The sequence below is a fragment of the Mycteria americana genome, chromosome 9, assembly GCF_035582795.1.
Source record: "Mycteria americana isolate JAX WOST 10 ecotype Jacksonville Zoo and Gardens chromosome 9, USCA_MyAme_1.0, whole genome shotgun sequence".
In the NCBI taxonomy this organism is placed as follows: domain Eukaryota; kingdom Metazoa; phylum Chordata; class Aves; order Ciconiiformes; family Ciconiidae; genus Mycteria; species Mycteria americana.
The window spans coordinates 3,416,212-3,432,635 of NC_134373.1; the positions used below are offsets into that span (position 1 = coordinate 3,416,212).

Consider the following 16,424-nt stretch of genomic DNA (forward strand, 5'->3'; position numbering starts at 1 on the left):
TCAAAACTTCAGTTAAGAGATGAAGGTAAAGATAGCATAAGAAGAAGGCTAATGTTTGTGAAACAAAAATAACTGCAAGTGCAGAATGAAATCACGGTAAGGTGAGGTTTTTTTTTTGGAAGGTGACTGACTTCTATTGATGATTACTATTAAATGATTTTTACTAAGTGATTTTAAATGATGCCATTTTACTGATGATCCTTAGTGGAGGAGAATCCGTGGATGCAGATTTGAGAGACAAGCCATTTTTCCCTGTGAGGAAGGGCTGTCATGAAGTTCTCTCGTAGGGGTCCATTCTGCAAACTTTCCTGTGCAGATACGAGGCCTGGGTCGCACTGTTTATGTCTGGAGTGGACTGAGCTCGCCTAACTTGTGTGTTAATCCCAGAGCAGTGGCCAAGAAACAGGCCTGCGTTTCCAGTCTCCTCTCATGCTCCACCAGCAGCCTGTGTCTCGCTTCGGTACTTCACTCGGTTCCTCATGGGCTGTGTTTCACCAAGCGGGAAGCTTCCTCTGGAGGATGAACCAGTGACTTTGGGCCTGTTGGTTGGCCTGCATGCCCTCGCAGGGGGAAGAGTTAGAGAGGACTGAAATTTGCTGTGCTTTATGTAAGATTATAGTCAGGTTTGAGACCTGTGGCTATAATATAAAATTGTTATGTTTCATTTCAGTAGCTTAAAAAGCATACCTAACTGAGAAATACGTCTAACGTTTCTGTGTATCCCTCTCTTCCTGATGAGCTTGGGGGGAAGGCAGAGAAGGCCTGACAACCCTTCATAAGAAACGTGCTTCCAAAGAGCGTCTTCCATCCCTGTATGCTTTTTCTCTGCTTTTCGTTTGTGTTTGCTATAAAACTAGGTTTGTTGCAAGTCCAGAGCAGGTGTATTGTTTTGGTGTATCGTCCAGCTTTCTTCTGTAGCTAAAAGAAGCGCTCTGATCTGAGAAACAATCTTCCTGTTTTCTCTTATGTTTACATTTCTTGGTTGTAAAGATTCTCAGGTTTTCTTACAGTTCTGTGCTTGATAACCATTTCTTCTTGTTTCCCCAGAATTAAAAGGAATATGCTTCTGTTTCCCCCTTGTCCAGCATCTGAAGGGTTTTTAGTTCTCGGAAGGCACAGAGCTCTAAGTTCACCTCTTCACACATTTAAGTAGTTTTAAAAATTTTTATAGCTCCTGGACTGGAGGATATTCCTGCAGTAAATACACTGGTCTTGGATCAAGAAGCCGTAAGCTTTCTGTGGCAAGGAGTGCTTACAGGCCAAGTATACGATCAGGAATGATGTGAGGTCAGTTTGTGGTCGCTGAATCTAGGATAACGTCAGCATCCTGACTCTCGGCATCAGTACGTGCATTGAAACACCTTGTGGGCTGTCATGAAGTTAGCGTACGATTTAGATAACTCGCTACGTATCAGCAGGGATTCTGATGATTCAGCCAAGAAATGCTTCAGTGGTAAGAGGATGGAAACTTTGCCCAAGAGTTAAGAAAATAGGATTGATTGGTCTCTGATGATGCTTTTACTCAATTGAAATCGCAAAAGCAAGATCGGCAAATTCTTTTAACAGCCTTTGGTGAGCTCTTAGGATTTCTTTGAGAACGTACTGTATAATTCCTAGCTTCTATACTAGCATGCAGTAGGTAATAATAAGATGGTTAATTTAACATATTTTTTAAATAATCATGTCGTCTTGTACACCGCGGAGTATCTTGAACTTCTCTTATTTTTATTAAGGTGAGAAACTGATAGGAAGAGACAAGCCGAAGACTTTGAGAGGTTGCAGTAGAAGTGAGTTGCGTGGATAACTTCTGGGGAGGAGGAGGAGGACTTAAGTGTTTGTACCATGGAATTAGAAAAGAACAGCGATGTTAAAAGCAAAAGGAGATGCTTCAATCAGACCTCGCATCTTTTTTCTTATTCTGAGGAAGCTGAGCACACGCTCCTCAAAGACGCTGCAGCAGAAGCTGACCTCTCTGGTTTTGGCCAAGCATGTTCTGGCAATATTTCAGAATTAAAGTTGTCAGAAGAAAGCTTACCTTATTTAAGTTCATCTTTAGATGCAGATATTGAAATGTATAATAAAAAGAGAATGAGAATTTGCTGTGCACGGGTAGATGAAAGCAAGAAAGAAGCTGATATGTTGGGAAGGGCATGTGACAATATGCACTTTAATTGCGGCGTGTGTGATGATTGCAGACAAAGCCATTTAGGTGAAGATTCGCACCTGGAGTATCTCAGTGCTAATGAGCAAGATTTTGATGATAGGAATAGCTCAAGTGAGTTTTCTGAGCAAAGGGAAACTATAGGAATCGAACACTTAAAGCTGATAGATCCAGTTCATGAAGTTCCAGGGGGTGGAGTAACGAAGGAACAAAATCTCGTTGATGTGTCAGAAGATCATTCTCCTGCTTCTGAGTATGGCGTAGGTGACCAGACCTGCCCAGAAGCAGCTATGCCAGAGCTTCCCCACCTGCTTCAGGACTCTCTGTCTCTGCCAGATTGCAATGGCATGGCTTGTGATCATCAGGAAGAGCAAACAGAGTATCATAGTGTTGTTTGTGGAACTACGCTTGAAAGTCATTCTTGTGGGAGTAAAGAAAGGGTCTGTCCAAATCTGCTTGTATGTGACAGTTTAGAAAACGGAGAGGTGAAAGACATCCCACTGATTGACGGCACGCTGCCACCCCAAACGGCTACGAGTGAAGAAGTGTCTGAAAACAATGACAGACACGTTCACAGCATCTCAGTGAAGCAAGACAATCCTTTTCTGTCAGCACAGGAGAGGGCCCCTGCAGTAGCCACGCAACTTTGCCAACGTGCAGGGGACTCTGCTTTCTGCAGTTGTGAAGAATCTGGTGTGTGTGCACGTGGTGCCAGCTGCGTTGACTGCACTGCAAAGGACGCTGAAACCCAGTTTCCAGTCTCTGCGATTCTCACTAGGGAGAATCCCTTTTCTGAGGTGGAAGTTACAGATAAATCCTCCTGTGGAAATACCAGCTGTCTGAACTTGCAGTTGGAGCATCATGAAAACTTGAAAAACATTACCGGTGACTCTACGGTTAACCAGGCTGTTGATGTGACTTCTGATTTTAGAGCTTGCTTTACAACAAGCAGAAGTACCAGTGCTCAGGTTTGTCTCTCGTCCAGGGCTATTAATACAGAGATAACAATGATGAACAAATCTCGACCCATGGGATGGCGCCGTGAAACCTGTGCAGACGTTGCTTGCAATACAGACTGGTCATGTGGAGCCAGTAGCACAGAGGAAATTAGGTCACAGCTTACTGACACACTGGAAGAACACTCAGATGGCAATACTGCAACAGCTGAAAGAAGTTCACAAATTCAGGTAATTAAAACAACCAACCAACCAATTTTGATATCTAGAACTCTTTTTAACTTGAAGTTGCTCAGAACTTGTCTATACAAATGTTAATCTGTAACTTTTTAAAATGTTTTTTGTTTAGGAACAGCAGGAATCAAAAAATGAGCTTTGTAGCAGCAATTTAAAGATAAGCACTGACAGGTGGGTCATGAATTGTTTTTGGTTTGGAATTCTAGATGCCAGATTAGATTTTTTTTTTTTATGATTGAAAGGTTGTCCATGACTTAACAAAACCGATGGTACTAAAAGATTGCTGGGCAGCGGCTCCTACGCTGGAGGGTAGGGCTGCCTTTCAGAGGGACCTGGACAAGTGAGAAGAATGAGCTGAAGACCTCCTCAAGTTGAACAAAGACCAAAGCAGCCTTGGTCTGCAGTTGCAGACTGGCCAAGAACAAGTTGAGTGTCAGTCAGCAGTGCTCCCATATGGTGAAGAAGGGAAGCCCCGTCCTGGGGCTGCATTAGCAGGAGTGCAGCCAGCAGATGGAGAGTAGTGTTGATTCTTCTCAGTTAGGTGCTCATGAGGTTGCATCTGGAAAGGTATCTCTAGCTGTGGGTCTTGTAGTGCAAGAAGGAGATTAGCAGACTTGGGGAAAGCCCACCAGAGGACCATGGAGATGGTGAGGGGAGCTGGTGGAGCACCTGATGTGTGAGGAGAGCTGAGGGTTTGGGCAGCCCGGAGAAGGGAAGGCTGGGGAGGTGGGGAACCTCCCTGCAGTTCTTGGCAACCTGGTGGTGGGTTGCTGAGAAGACAAAGTTAAATTCTTTGCAGAGGTGTGCCTTTGAAAGGGCAAGAGCTGGCAGTTAGTGAGGGGAATTCTAAGTGGTTCAAGAAGAAGCTTTTTACAGTGAGAGTAGTATTGGAACAGCGTTAGAGAGATGGTGCAGTTTCCTTTCTTGGAGATTTAAAACAACCCCAAACCCAACACAAAGCTGGACTGGGTAAGACGCTGAGCTAATTTTGAAGTTAGCCCTGCTTTGAACAGAGGTTTGTACTGCAGACCTCCAGAGATCCCTTCCAACCTGAATTGTTCTGTGGCTGTGGAAACAAAATAAGTGTGTCTGTAGATCAACAGAGTTGCTAAGTTTCTTTTTGTTCTTATGACTGCACTTTTTGGATAGAAATGATTATGGTGCTCGTGCAGTTTCTGCTTCTAAGTTAAGGCTGTTTATAATGCGAAAGCTACTGTAAGACATCTTTTTTTTCTGTGTAGTAAGTAGGAGGAACTGATTATATTTTTTTTTATTTTCTTTTTTCCTTCAATCATATCAGAAATAGCTTCTGGAAAGCTACTTGCTTCAAAATAAAATATAATGAATGTAAAATATTGATTCAAGGGCTTCAAGATTTTGTCTATTATTATTTTAAAGGCCAGTACACCTTGACAAACAAGCTGTGAAGAATTCTGCATCAAGCTACTGTCAAAAAATACTGCAGAGAGCGATTGAAGCAGAATTGCAGATTCTAAATGCTCATTATCGGATGTGCTATCAGCACTGCTTGAAGATTTACAAACTGGCTTTGGAGGAAAACACATGTTTTAGCAGGCATGTACTTTAATGTCATTTTAAATGAAATGGATAACTTGGTTAAGAGGCATGAATTGCTAAATGTTACTGATGTATTCTATCCATAGCTTGTAATGGTGTTTATAGTTAGCGTTGTTGTCCAAAAGAGTTTACATTCTCATAACTGCCAAGTCGTCTTTTCAGCCTGAAATTGTTTGTAGCATTCACAGACCCAGCAAAATACACTTTGTTTCCAGGAATATCTTTCTGAACAGGAGGAAAAGTACAGAAGGAATAGTACAGAGAATCCATTCAGGAGTGGACGAGATGCATAGAGGGGGAGCTGGGGAGGAGGCGGTAAAGGAGAAAGAGAGAGGAGGTGCAGGACTGTTAAGAAGCGAGGCAGGAAGGGGGTGGCAATTGCAGAGTCTCTAGCTGATAAAGCATATGCAACAAACCTGGAATTCAACCAAGAAGTCCTGTTGCTGAACGCTTTACTGTGCCACGAATAGCGATAAAACCTCGTTACTGTAGCGTCTGCTCCATAGCTTAGGAGGGGGGTTCAAGACAGAACCTAGTAGAGCTGTGAAACAGAGTACGGCTCGAGAGAGCTACTTTGTGCGTTAGGAGTGAGCTCCTGTTCTTGCGCGATGTGGAGGAATCTTTAAAATGTTTGAGCAATTCTGGAAGCAGTAAAATTAATGAAATGTCTGTCTATGTGGGTCTTATTTTCTTACACGTATTTTAACAGATGTAATGGAAATACTGAATTAGGTGCATCTCTCGTGTTGGTTTTGGAAGAGCTAAAAAAGAATTACAACATCATGAGAATGAAAATAAAAATGGGCATACCTTTAAATGCACTTCCGCCGCTATCAGTTGAGATGAAGTTGTTCCCAATCTCCTCCTCTTACGTCCCGTGCGAGGTAATTTCTTAATTGCTTTTTGTTTTTAATATAAATTGCTTTCTTCAGAAAACTAAGACAAATCTTTTCTTTTTTGACAGTTGTTCAGAGAGGATCTTTGCTATGAGTAAGTAGTCCTCATTTGTGGTATTTATTAAAGTTCAAAATAAATGAGAAGTGAGTTTAAAAGACGTTAAACTTAGAATTTCTTTATTTCAGGATGTATCTTGGTGCTCCAAACTGTTTAGCTGGAAAACTAGCATAGTACTTTGGGTACAGTGATTTTATTTTAAGGAAATTTTTACTCTGTAGTGTTCTAATGTGCAAACTATGGAGTTGTATTTTTACTGTCTTTATAGCCAAAGTTTTCAATTTACAGGTAATTTTCCTGGTTCCCTACTTTCACTACTAAAATCTGTCTCCAATCTTAATGCTATCTGTCTTTAAAAAAACAAAAAAAACCCAAAAAAAAACCAAAAACAAAAAAACCCCCAAACAAACCACAAAAAACCCAAACAAAACAAAAAGACTTTGCTGCCAACAAAGATCATATTAGGCATATAAGCAGCTGTTCTGCTAAGATTATCATTCAGTTATGAAGAATGATAGAAAAATAACTTCATATTTCAGGCAGATGTATGGTACTGCATGTTCAGGAATAATGTCCAGTTACTTTATGTAAGTAGAGATTAAAACAAATTTGGCAATAAGTTTTTACTGCGTCAGGTAAAGAACTAGAGATCTTTTTCAAATTTCTTGTTAAGTATTAGTAAAATTAATCAAAAATTGCACAGATATTTCAACTTGTAAAGACATACATTGAAACATCACACAGAAAGCCATCTAGATATAAAGGAAAAATAGCCTAACATAAACCTAGAACATAGCTTTATGTTTCAGGTTGCAACCAATGCTTTTATAAAATACAGCTATCAAAAAATTTTGGTTCTCGTTTTCAGCTAAGATTTATTAAGGACACTTTATTTAGTTTACTGTGAGTTTTTGGAAATATTTAAATTAATATTTCAGAGTACTTGGTATCATTGTAGAATTTAAAATTGTTGTGCCATATTTTGTATGAAATTCTTGGATCTGTTTTAGTTCTGTTTTAGTTCTGTTTCAGGCACAAGGAAAGCTGACTTTGAAGCACCAAAACTGCAAGAAAGGAAGATTTCTGTCAACATGGTAAGGACTTCTTCATTACTGAGTTTCATAGGCGTTAATGTTGTGAAGCATAGTCTCCTTTTAGGTATATGCAAATACAGTCACAGTCTTCAGGGCTCAAGCTGGGATTTTCTGCCCAGAGAATTCTCACATCACAAATGCAGTTGATGTGACCAGAATTTTGATCGTCCTTTCAAAATTAAATAACTTGGGGGTTCTTGAAGACAATCAGTAGGTTAACTTTTTAAAATTTACCCTTTTTAAAATTGATTAAAATTAAATTTTAATCAATTTAAAATTGATTAAAAAATCAATTAATATTCTGAAGCTCAGAAAAATAACGTGTAATCAGGTGTAAGTGCTATGACATAACTGACACATGTTTGTAGGACAATCCACAGACTGTATGTTTAACTGATGGCGGTCGGCCAAGTGACTCTACTTCCTCCAAGACATTTGAAGAACAGCATAAAGATCAGGATGTGGAACGTGGTAAGTGATCTGCTTCTAGTACAAGTACTACATTATTTATTAGTTAAGTTGTTTAAAAAAAAAAAAAACCAACCAAAAAAACAACAAACCCTATGTAAAACATATATATGGATACTCAGCTGTCCTTTCTGTGAGGGAATGCTTAACATTATATCAGCTTTATATTATGCTTTGCATCTTGAAAAAAAATTTTGCTACTTAAATCAGAAGTGAAAACTAGTATGTATCACCTCTTCGTAATGTAGTACCAAGTCATGTAGGCAGCTGGAATCACCTTAGGCACACAAAAATTTGATATTCATTCATATGACGTACCACGGTCTGAATTTTAACATGCTGAAATTTATTTAAACTGTCAAGGCTGTGTGAAAAATGAAGAATGGAATGAACGTTGGTTTGATGCTAAAGAGGACTTGACAGTAGCAGATTTTTCAATAATATCTGAAGAAACAAAAAAGCAACAAGAAAAACAAGACACAGTTGATTTAAGAGGTGAGGTCACGTGCTGTAAGCTGCCATACCTAATAATGGTGTTTGTTTATTATTGTTCCTTCTACAAGCATAAATGAACTTGGAAAAAATGCTAGCTGGGTTTTCAGGCTTATTTTTTCATTGACTTGCAGTGAATGCTTGTACAGATATTCAGCTCTTTTCATCCACGTTTTTCCTTGAAAATTTTACCTACAGTGGTTAAACTCAATTTAGTAAATGTCCAGCCAATCATGTAGCTGGAAATCTTTCCTTTTTTTCTCTTCCTCCTCTCTCTGCTTCCTTCCCCATACTGGCTTCTTTAAGAGTTAGCTGGGAATGGTCTGTGTTTGGAGACTTGGGTCCCAGTGACAGGCATGGTAGAAGTCCCAGGGTGTTGAAAGCAGAGAGCTTGTGTGCTACGTGGTGGGGACTCGCAGTGCACGACCCATGCTTTAGCACTGGTACCTGTTAGTTCAGGCCAGTGTTTTCTCTCGTTGTACCTCTTCAACCCTCAGGAAATACTCAGGGAAAAGAGATTTCACAAACTGAACTGTTCCTTCTCATGACACTCTCATTTTCTGTTAGAAGATACTCTTCATTCTTTTAGGGTTTTTAAAGGTTTTCTGTCTGCTGTCTGAAATCTACAGAGAAGATGTTAGCTTGAACTGAAACAAGAATAGTTAGTAACACTTTGCTTTCTTATGTTTACTATTAGAAGGGAAGATAATGGAGAGTGGAAATGAGTGTTCTTCTATTCGTGTTGGTGGCCTAAGTTCCTCAGTGTCAGAGGTATGCCTGTTCTTATTTACACAGTAGCAGTAATGTCTTGCCTCTTTTTTGAATTCTTTCGTACTCTACATTTGCAACCAAATATGCTTCTATTTTGTAGGGTGATTTAAGATCACATTTCCAGAAGTATCAGATTTCTGACACCCTTATCTCTGTGGATTCTAGTAACTACAGGTATATTAATACAATTTTCACATGTTACAGATTTTTTTTCTGTCAAAGTGAGCAAATCATGGGAGAGAGGAGGGAGTTGCTCATTAATTTGTTTCAGTAATTAATGTAGATACAGATAGGTTGACAAAAACTTGTCATTCCAGACAGCTTCTCATCTTATGAGAAGTTAAAGAGTCTGAAATTTTCTCTTATGTTTAATGGAGATACAGTTAGTATTCAGAAGATGAGAACCACCATGTGTTCTTACTGGTAGCGATTTAATATGTGTTTTACTTAGTTCCCTTTTCTTTTTTTTTTTTCCTAAATTTTATGCCTCAGATATGCATTTCTTTCCTTTAAAGACACTAATAAAGCAAAGTTAGCTGTAGAGGAAATGAACCAGAAAAAAATAAAAGGAAAACCAGTAAGTGTTGAACTTGTAAATACTTCATCAGAGAATAAATATTTGGTTTCCCAAGTACTTACAAATAAGCTTTGGCATGAAATCCAACCTGTTGATAACAGTCAAAGAAATGATCAAGATAAAACACTCACTTCAGCCTCCAATTCTGTGAAAGAACCTGATGCCACCTCTGCTTCTGAGAAAATGCATCTCCGTCCCATAACTTCTTCAAAAATTTCGCGCTCTACACAAGTACCTTCAGAAACAAAGTGCCCTGGTCTGAAATCATCTACTGAAGATTCGGTACGTTATTTGCTTGAAGTTAATCAAAAGGTAAATAATTATTACTAAGGCTCCTTTATATGGCAGATTAAGAGCCTTAAAACTTGTCCCGTAACATGTTACATTTAATATATATAGAATGATGTTAGTATAAGAAAACATGTTATGTGTCAGTAATAAATTTCTGACATGCTGCAGAAGTGTGAGAGCACCATTCATTTGCCCCTGCATCAAACTGTGATACTCCCATCTTTTTTTTGTAATCCGAAGCCAGTTGGGAACCTAGGCATTTGTGCTAGATTTTTATCTTGCTTTTCTCCTCTTTTCAGTTTCCATTTGTAATGGTTTTTCTATGTGAATATCTTGTGATTGTATACAGGAAAGATTTTGGGATACTGGAGGGGAAACTCTTGGGTTTTTTAATATAAATCTAAGAAACATCTATGTATAAATGTAGTATTTTGTATTCGCTCAGGTTGGTCCTTTGGAGGCTAAGGCAAAGTTAGTAACTGCTGGTGTTGCTCTCATAAACTACATAGGTATGCTACTTTTGGGGATTTAACTTTAAACATGCTAGTCCTCTGGGAAATATAAATTGGATCCAATTTAAAGTAGCAGGAATGTCAGTTACACATAAATGCATGTAGTAGTTTTATTTCTAATTTACAGATTGGGTAATATGACTGGTTGTGTTAGAATAACTTATTGATCTGAATCTGTATCTGTCATTTTTTTCTCTTTCCATAACAGGAATATTTATTAGTAGTAAAGATATGTTGTATTACTTGTACAATACTTAACCCATTCACTTTTTGCTTATTTTGATGCAATTCTAGGATACGGGAGAAAATTTCCTGCAGAAAACATCTGCTCCTTTCTCCACCAATTCATACGATGCCTTTATTTCTCCTAATACGTTGAATTTGAGCAGCTTTACCAAATTAATGAAGAAACTTCAAGAAATCCACCCAGAGGCTAGCAGGTGAGAGTATTTGGATTTCATTTCTGCCCTGATTTGTAACTGATAAAATATCCATGGTAACTAAGTGTTAAATGTATTGCACAAAATGTGATGTAAACAGTTACTTCTTTTATTCATATAGAGACAAAATTGTGGATGCTCTGCTTGAGGTGAGGAAAAACAACAAAGGTATCCTAAGTGGCTTGTCCATCAGTTCTATTGTGGAAAGGACCTCTGTCATTCTAAGGAAATGGACGCCCAGTTATGCATGGGAAAAGCAATGTAAATAAGTGAGTATTCTAGCCTACAGAAAGATACTGAAATAAAAACACTTGAATTTGGGTAGCTGTATAGCCTGACCAGGTTAGTACATAACTTAGTATAAAGCGCTGCAAGAAGTACCTGGATGAATCTACTGAAACAGTGGTCTCTGAGGATTGTTAGCTGTTTTGCAGAACATCTGTAAACAGATTGGCTTGTTAGCTCTGTGCACTCTATAAAGCTTGGTATACTAGGGCTTTTATTATGCAAACTGTTTTATTGATTAACTTAGTGGAGAACGTCGTCATGCATATTCTGTACAAAGGTGACACCTAATGGCCAGTCCTTGTGTAGCAGTTCATAAAGAAATCTCAGCATAGGCTCAATTTTGGTTTAATAATTGTTGATTTCTATCTGATGTATGAGATTCGGTTCTGTACTAGAAATCTAACGGAGTAAGATTGTATGTCTTTTTAGTTTTTTCGTGTTAAAAGACATCTTGCCTGATGACACAGCACTGGATGCTGCAGGAAGCTGCAGCAAGCTGAACATGCTAAAACCACAGCCAAGAATTCCAGGGATGTACATATATATATTCTCCTGTAGGAGACATCCTTGAGCTGGCGCTCGTGTCAGTCTCTTACTAAGCTTGGTGTTCTGCTTGCTTTAGGGCTGCTAGCAGTGCAGGTTTCCCGCACTGTGCAGTGCAATGCTCCAGCTTCACGTTTGCCCACAAACACACTCTGTATGATATTTATTCTTCTGTAGTGTTTCTTCCCGAAACTGCACCAAATTCTTAATGCTCTGATTTTGGTCTCAAAGCTCCTGTTTCAAGGATGTCAAGGAGTCTGTTTGGTTTTAATCGATACCACCTTTTCCAAGATGAGTAGTATTTATGCCGATAGTTTTACATATCCAAGTATCTTTCCCACCCATTGAATGTTGCTTATCAGACTAAATTCTCCCGGTCGGATGCCTATGCACATGTCACTGGAGTGCACAAGTAAACCATAACACAGCCTTAACTTGAACAGAACCGTTGTGCATTATATACTAGAAGTGTAATAGAAGTAGAGTGATCCTGCCCAGTAAGATGAAGCGGAAGCCTGGGCTAGAAAAGCTTCCATAGATGCACTAAATATACAAATAGATGCTTATAGGTCATTCTTCTCGGTCCTTGTTCTGGGAAGTAATACCAGTGACCAGAAAAGTCCTTCAGAAAGACTGGCTGTAGATTGTGTTAAATCCACAAAGACATAGGATAGGATTTTACATACAGCGTAAGATTGTACCTCCTGTAGTGATGAAGAGCATGAAAGAATCTCAACCAGTATGCGTGTTTGGCTGAGTTCCTTTTGAAAGGACCGGTGTAACATAAGTTTGTTAGTGTGGCATTTGGCTGCCCTGTGAGCTTTTACAGATGCCTCTCTGAATCAAAACAAAATTCAAAAAAGAAAAGTCTTCATATTAATCTACTGACTGACTTCCGCAGGACTGCAGATATGGACATAAACTCGCCCAAAAAAAGAAAATCTTACACTTGAGAGTATTTTAAATTAGTAAGGTTTTAACAGCCTCAAATGTGTTGTGCTTTCCTTGTCAACTGATATACGTTTTTTTTTTTTAAATGGTGTGTTGGTTTTACAGTCATAATTGTCCCTATGATTTTTTTTTTTCTGTTGCTTTGCTAAAGAGATGATGACCTATAACAATTTTTACTTTCATCATGAGGGAGCTGTGAAATAGCTAGGTCATTAGTAAGTAATGGGGAAAAAGAATTCTCATCTTTCCGTAGTAAGAAACAAGTATGTAGTATGTTTAAGAAAAGATGATTCTGCTCAAAGCTCATCTATACTAATTCTGGTATATGTGTAGCTTCAGACTTTCCTGAAGGCTAAGTGTCCACTGAGAAATACCACCTCGGAGCCTTATGTTCTTGCAAGCTGATGAAATGTCCAGAGTTGTACAGATAATACTTCTATGTCAAGCTGTATTACATAGTATTTAACGTATAACAGCTTAAATTCAGCTTTAAAGTAAAGCACAATATAATCTTGCTTTTTTCTTTGGCTGACGTGGCCCAGAGTTGGACACCTGCATGTTTATAGATCTTGTATATTTGTTAATTTTGAAGGAGTAACTTCATTAGAAATGGGAAGTTAGGTTTTGGGCTGGAAAGTCCTTTTATTCTCATTAGTGAGCAGCTGTCATATTTACGTGAACAGCACGTTTAACCTTTTTCTGTTTTCTAAACCTAATGGTAGGCAGCAGTTAACAGGAGTCGTGATGCTATACAAGTTATTCAGTGCAGCATTAAAAATGGCTGTTTCGTTAAATTTTATCAGTACCAAATGTCCACGCTTGGAAGCTTTCTGTGAAATTAATGATCTGCACAGTAAAAATTTAAAACCAGACCAATGGAGAGGGGTCTTATCAAAGCATCACTAAAGCAGTGCTTCGAGAAACATAAAGAAATGCAGAGTGTCTACGTACTCCTAAATGCTCATTTGATAACTTAATTTTGAATTAATTGAATTAATAAAAAAAAATGAGCACCAGATACAATTTGTTGCACAAAGGTTATTTTATTGTAGTCATTTCTTTCATGTGGTTCTTGAAGCTAGGAAACCTCACTTTTCTATGTACTTCTGTAGTACATAGCGAAATTATTATAGCTTCTCCTGGTTTTCTGGGGTATTAAAACTGCTGATGTTCCTTTTATTTCAGTTTGAGTGTGTACATGCAAAATTTACCTGCTGCCTTTTTTTGTTTTTCTTTTTTTTTTTTTTAAGTAGATGGCTTTCCGATTATGAAGAATCAATCATCTCCCTTTGGAGGATTTTTGCAAATTCTATACTGCAGCTTGTTCCGGGATCGTACTGTATTTCTTGTTTGATTTGTTTCAGCAGATCTTAATGAAAGCTCATGTAGCATCACTGCATGATATGCAATCTTATCCAAGAGAATATAACCTGAAGGTCAGTTTGAGGTATTTTTCTGTTGATGCAGATGTTAAATGATTCTTCCCAGTTTTGTTGCCCCTGTAGTTGGTTCAAGCGTTTCAGCAGGTTTCGCTAAGGTAGAAAGATCTCACTTCAGCAACGGAAGCCTTGTCTAATACCGGCAGAGCTTTTCTAGGCTGAAGTACACAACCCCCAGTTCTTTCGTGCCGCTTCATTTGAGGCATGGTGGTGGCTGCTAAAACGTTAATAAATAGCCAACACGCTTGTGCTTTCCGGGTAATCTGATTCTGAATAGTCTGTAGAAATTCCACGTACCCTTTGAATACCAGGGAGGCGTGGGGGAGGCAGCGAGGGCTTCATTTTAGAAAACCAGGCTTCGGAGCTGGCAGCTCTGGTGGCCGTGGTTACATAACCCCGTGCTGCAGCAGCAGCGCTTGCTCGGGAGCAGAGTCATCTCGTGTCCATTTTTGACTCTGAAGCATCTTGCAGACTGCAGAGCAGTGATGCGGCCAAACGTCTCCTTCAGGATGAAGCCTAGAATTTTTTTTTTTTTTTTTTTTTCCTCCCAGAACATGGCATTTAGTTGTCTCATATTCCACTTCTGTTGCTGCAAGCAGAGGATGGGCTTCTAAATCCTCTTTTTGTGTCCCACGGGCTGGTATAGTGGGAAGCACATGCTCCCTGAGATTTTTAGTTTGGGTGATACAGGGGAGAGAGGAAAGCTGGGAGTATCCAGTCTTTCATGTTTGTGTGTCATTAGTGTACAGAAGAGGTCTAGATTTTAAATCCTCTTCTGGTAAATGACGGAAAGGCAGCTTAGGTGTACGTGTCTGGTCAGGGGGTGAGGAGAATTATCCTTGATTGACACGGACAGGCCATGCTGTGATAGTGCACGACAACCGTACGTTGCTGTTGTCCATCTCTGTCTCTTTGTTGTACTTTGTTCTAGATCCCGGCTGCATTTACTGCTGAAAATAGCAGCCTTACTTACCTGGTGAATAAAGGTTAAAATTCCTTCTTCAAAAAGTTGTGCTGGTGTTCTGCTGTTGTCAGATCTCATCTGTTCCCTCTCCTCTTAGCAGAAACACTTGTCTTCGACAGCCGGTACTGTAAACTTGAAGCCTCACCTGCAGCTTCAGGACTAACTTTGGTTTCTTCCCTGTTCGTATCAAGATGAAAGCGGGCGTAGGCTTTGCTCTACCACATTATTAATAGAAAATGCTGCCCTTTGTGTTCCCCAGACTTGATTCTGTAATTAGGTGGGTGTTCCTCATAGTTTAGGATAGAACTGGCTTTCTGGTATGCAAGCTGTGTTGTTTCTGTTGGGAAAGCAGAAACGGGTATGATATGAAACACTAAAGTTAGCACACTGTGGTGTTCGTTCAAGTTCTTGTTCCTTCTTCTTCTCCTTTTGAAAGGAAGAGTTAACTTAAAAAGTGAGAGGACTAATCTGTGGGGCGATGACCTCCCTGCAGCTGGAGCCCTCACCCACTGGCACGACAGGCTCCTGATAGCATATCCTAATCCTAAATGTGCTCCTCAAGAGCCCAAGCAGGCACTCTGGTGCTCAGGCACGCATTCAATTACCAGCTGCAGGTGGAGCTGTACTAGCTCAGTAATGATTTTCTGCTCAGTAAAAAAAAAAAACCAAACCCCAAAACATTTATTTTTCTCCTAAAATTGCATTACATTCTCTATGTTCATATTCAACACTGTAAAAAGAAAGGGAAGGTATGGTGTTTAGCCTTAGGCTAGAGAGAAATGCCTTCGGTGGAGACGGAAGGAGGGCTACGGAAAATGTGCGCGCAAAAAGGGTTTCTCCGTGCTTGCCTTCCGAGCCGTTTCTGTTGCCTCTCCCGCGTCTCTGGGCACCTACCTGCCCCTTCTACAGTGAGGAGAGGGGGCTAACGCTGTCTTACCGGGCTGCTGGGTCACCAGAGAGCTCACCTGCCCTCGGTCCTGCCTTCTCCTCAAGATCCAGGCTGCGGTCGGGCACTCCCGGCGCGGGGCCGCAGCGGGGGGCGCGGGGCAGGCGGGAGAGCGGGGCGCGGGGCCGGCCTGGGCCCGCCCCTGCGCGGAGCCCGGCCCCGGGGAGCGGAGCGGAGCGGGGCTGCGACGGGCGCGGGGGGAGGATCCCGCCCCGCCGCCCCGCTCCCCGCCAGGGGCGGCCGGCAGCCCGCCGCGGCCGGGCTGGGTGCGCGGGGCAGAGCGCGGCGGCGATGGCCCTGCTCCCGCGGCGATTCCTCTGCTTCGTGCTGGGTAAGTGCGCGCCCCCGGGAGCAAACTTCTCCGGCCGCCGCTGCAGCGGGTGGGTGCCGGTGGCGGTGGCAGCGGGCGAAGCTCCCCTGGAAGCCCCGGAGCAGCCGGGCCGTGGCGGTGGGGGCTGCGGGGAGCCCTCTGCCTTCCTGAGCGGGGCCGGGAGGTGTGCGCTGCCCTGCGCTGTGCAGCACCGGCCTCCCCCTCCCTGACTTTAGCAGCGCCCGCTGACCTGTTTATTCCTGCAGTCCGCGAAGTCTCCAGCTGGGCTTTGCTGGCAACGCGGAACGCAGGTGGAAATTAAAAGGAGAAATTGTTCCGAAGCGGTAGGAAACGATAAAACGTCTAACTTGGCCTCTAAATATGCTAGGTGACGATGCTATTGGACACAGCCTGTTTTGTGAGGCAGGTGAGATTTACTGAGGCATGCTCGT

General features: G+C 41.0%; 2 protein-coding genes across 2 annotated transcripts in view; both read left to right on the forward strand.

Annotated features, from left to right (window-relative positions):
- Positions 1-1,842: 1,842 nt before the first annotated feature.
- Positions 1,843-13,651, forward strand: RBM44 (RNA binding motif protein 44). Its single transcript, XM_075511222.1, has 14 exons — positions 1,843-3,348; positions 3,467-3,525; positions 4,753-4,926; positions 5,627-5,816; positions 5,897-5,922; positions 6,908-6,980; positions 7,349-7,451; positions 7,812-7,943; positions 8,638-8,711; positions 8,812-8,885; positions 9,204-9,600; positions 10,386-10,531; positions 10,653-10,800; positions 13,567-13,651. The coding sequence occupies exons 1-13, from the start codon at positions 1,843-1,845 to the stop codon at positions 10,798-10,800; spliced, it is 3,102 nt and encodes a 1,033-aa protein (XP_075367337.1). The 3' UTR covers positions 13,567-13,651.
- Positions 13,652-15,826: 2,175 nt separating this feature from the next.
- Positions 15,827-16,424, forward strand: part of RAMP1 (receptor activity modifying protein 1) — a 31,740-nt gene continuing 31,142 nt past the window's right edge. Inside the window, exon 1 of the mRNA XM_075511613.1 lies at positions 15,827-15,993. Within this exon, the coding sequence (XP_075367728.1) occupies positions 15,954-15,993 (40 nt within the window). The 5' untranslated portion in view covers positions 15,827-15,953. The remainder of the gene's footprint in view (positions 15,994-16,424) is intronic.

What these genes read in the sequence shown, in the direction of transcription:
- RBM44 (XM_075511222.1), top strand. Translation starts at nt 1,843, where the DNA reads ATGGAATTAGAAAAGAACAGCGATGTTAAAAGCAAAAGGAGATGCTTC. An exon ending in AGATCAGGATGTGGAACGTG is followed by an intron (nt 7,452 to 7,811) that starts GTAAGTGATCTG and finishes TAAACTGTCAAG; the next exon opens with GCTGTGTGAAAAATGAAGAA. An exon ending in TGCTTGAAGTTAATCAAAAG is followed by an intron (nt 9,601 to 10,385) that starts GTAAATAATTAT and finishes ATGCAATTCTAG; the next exon opens with GATACGGGAGAAAATTTCCT.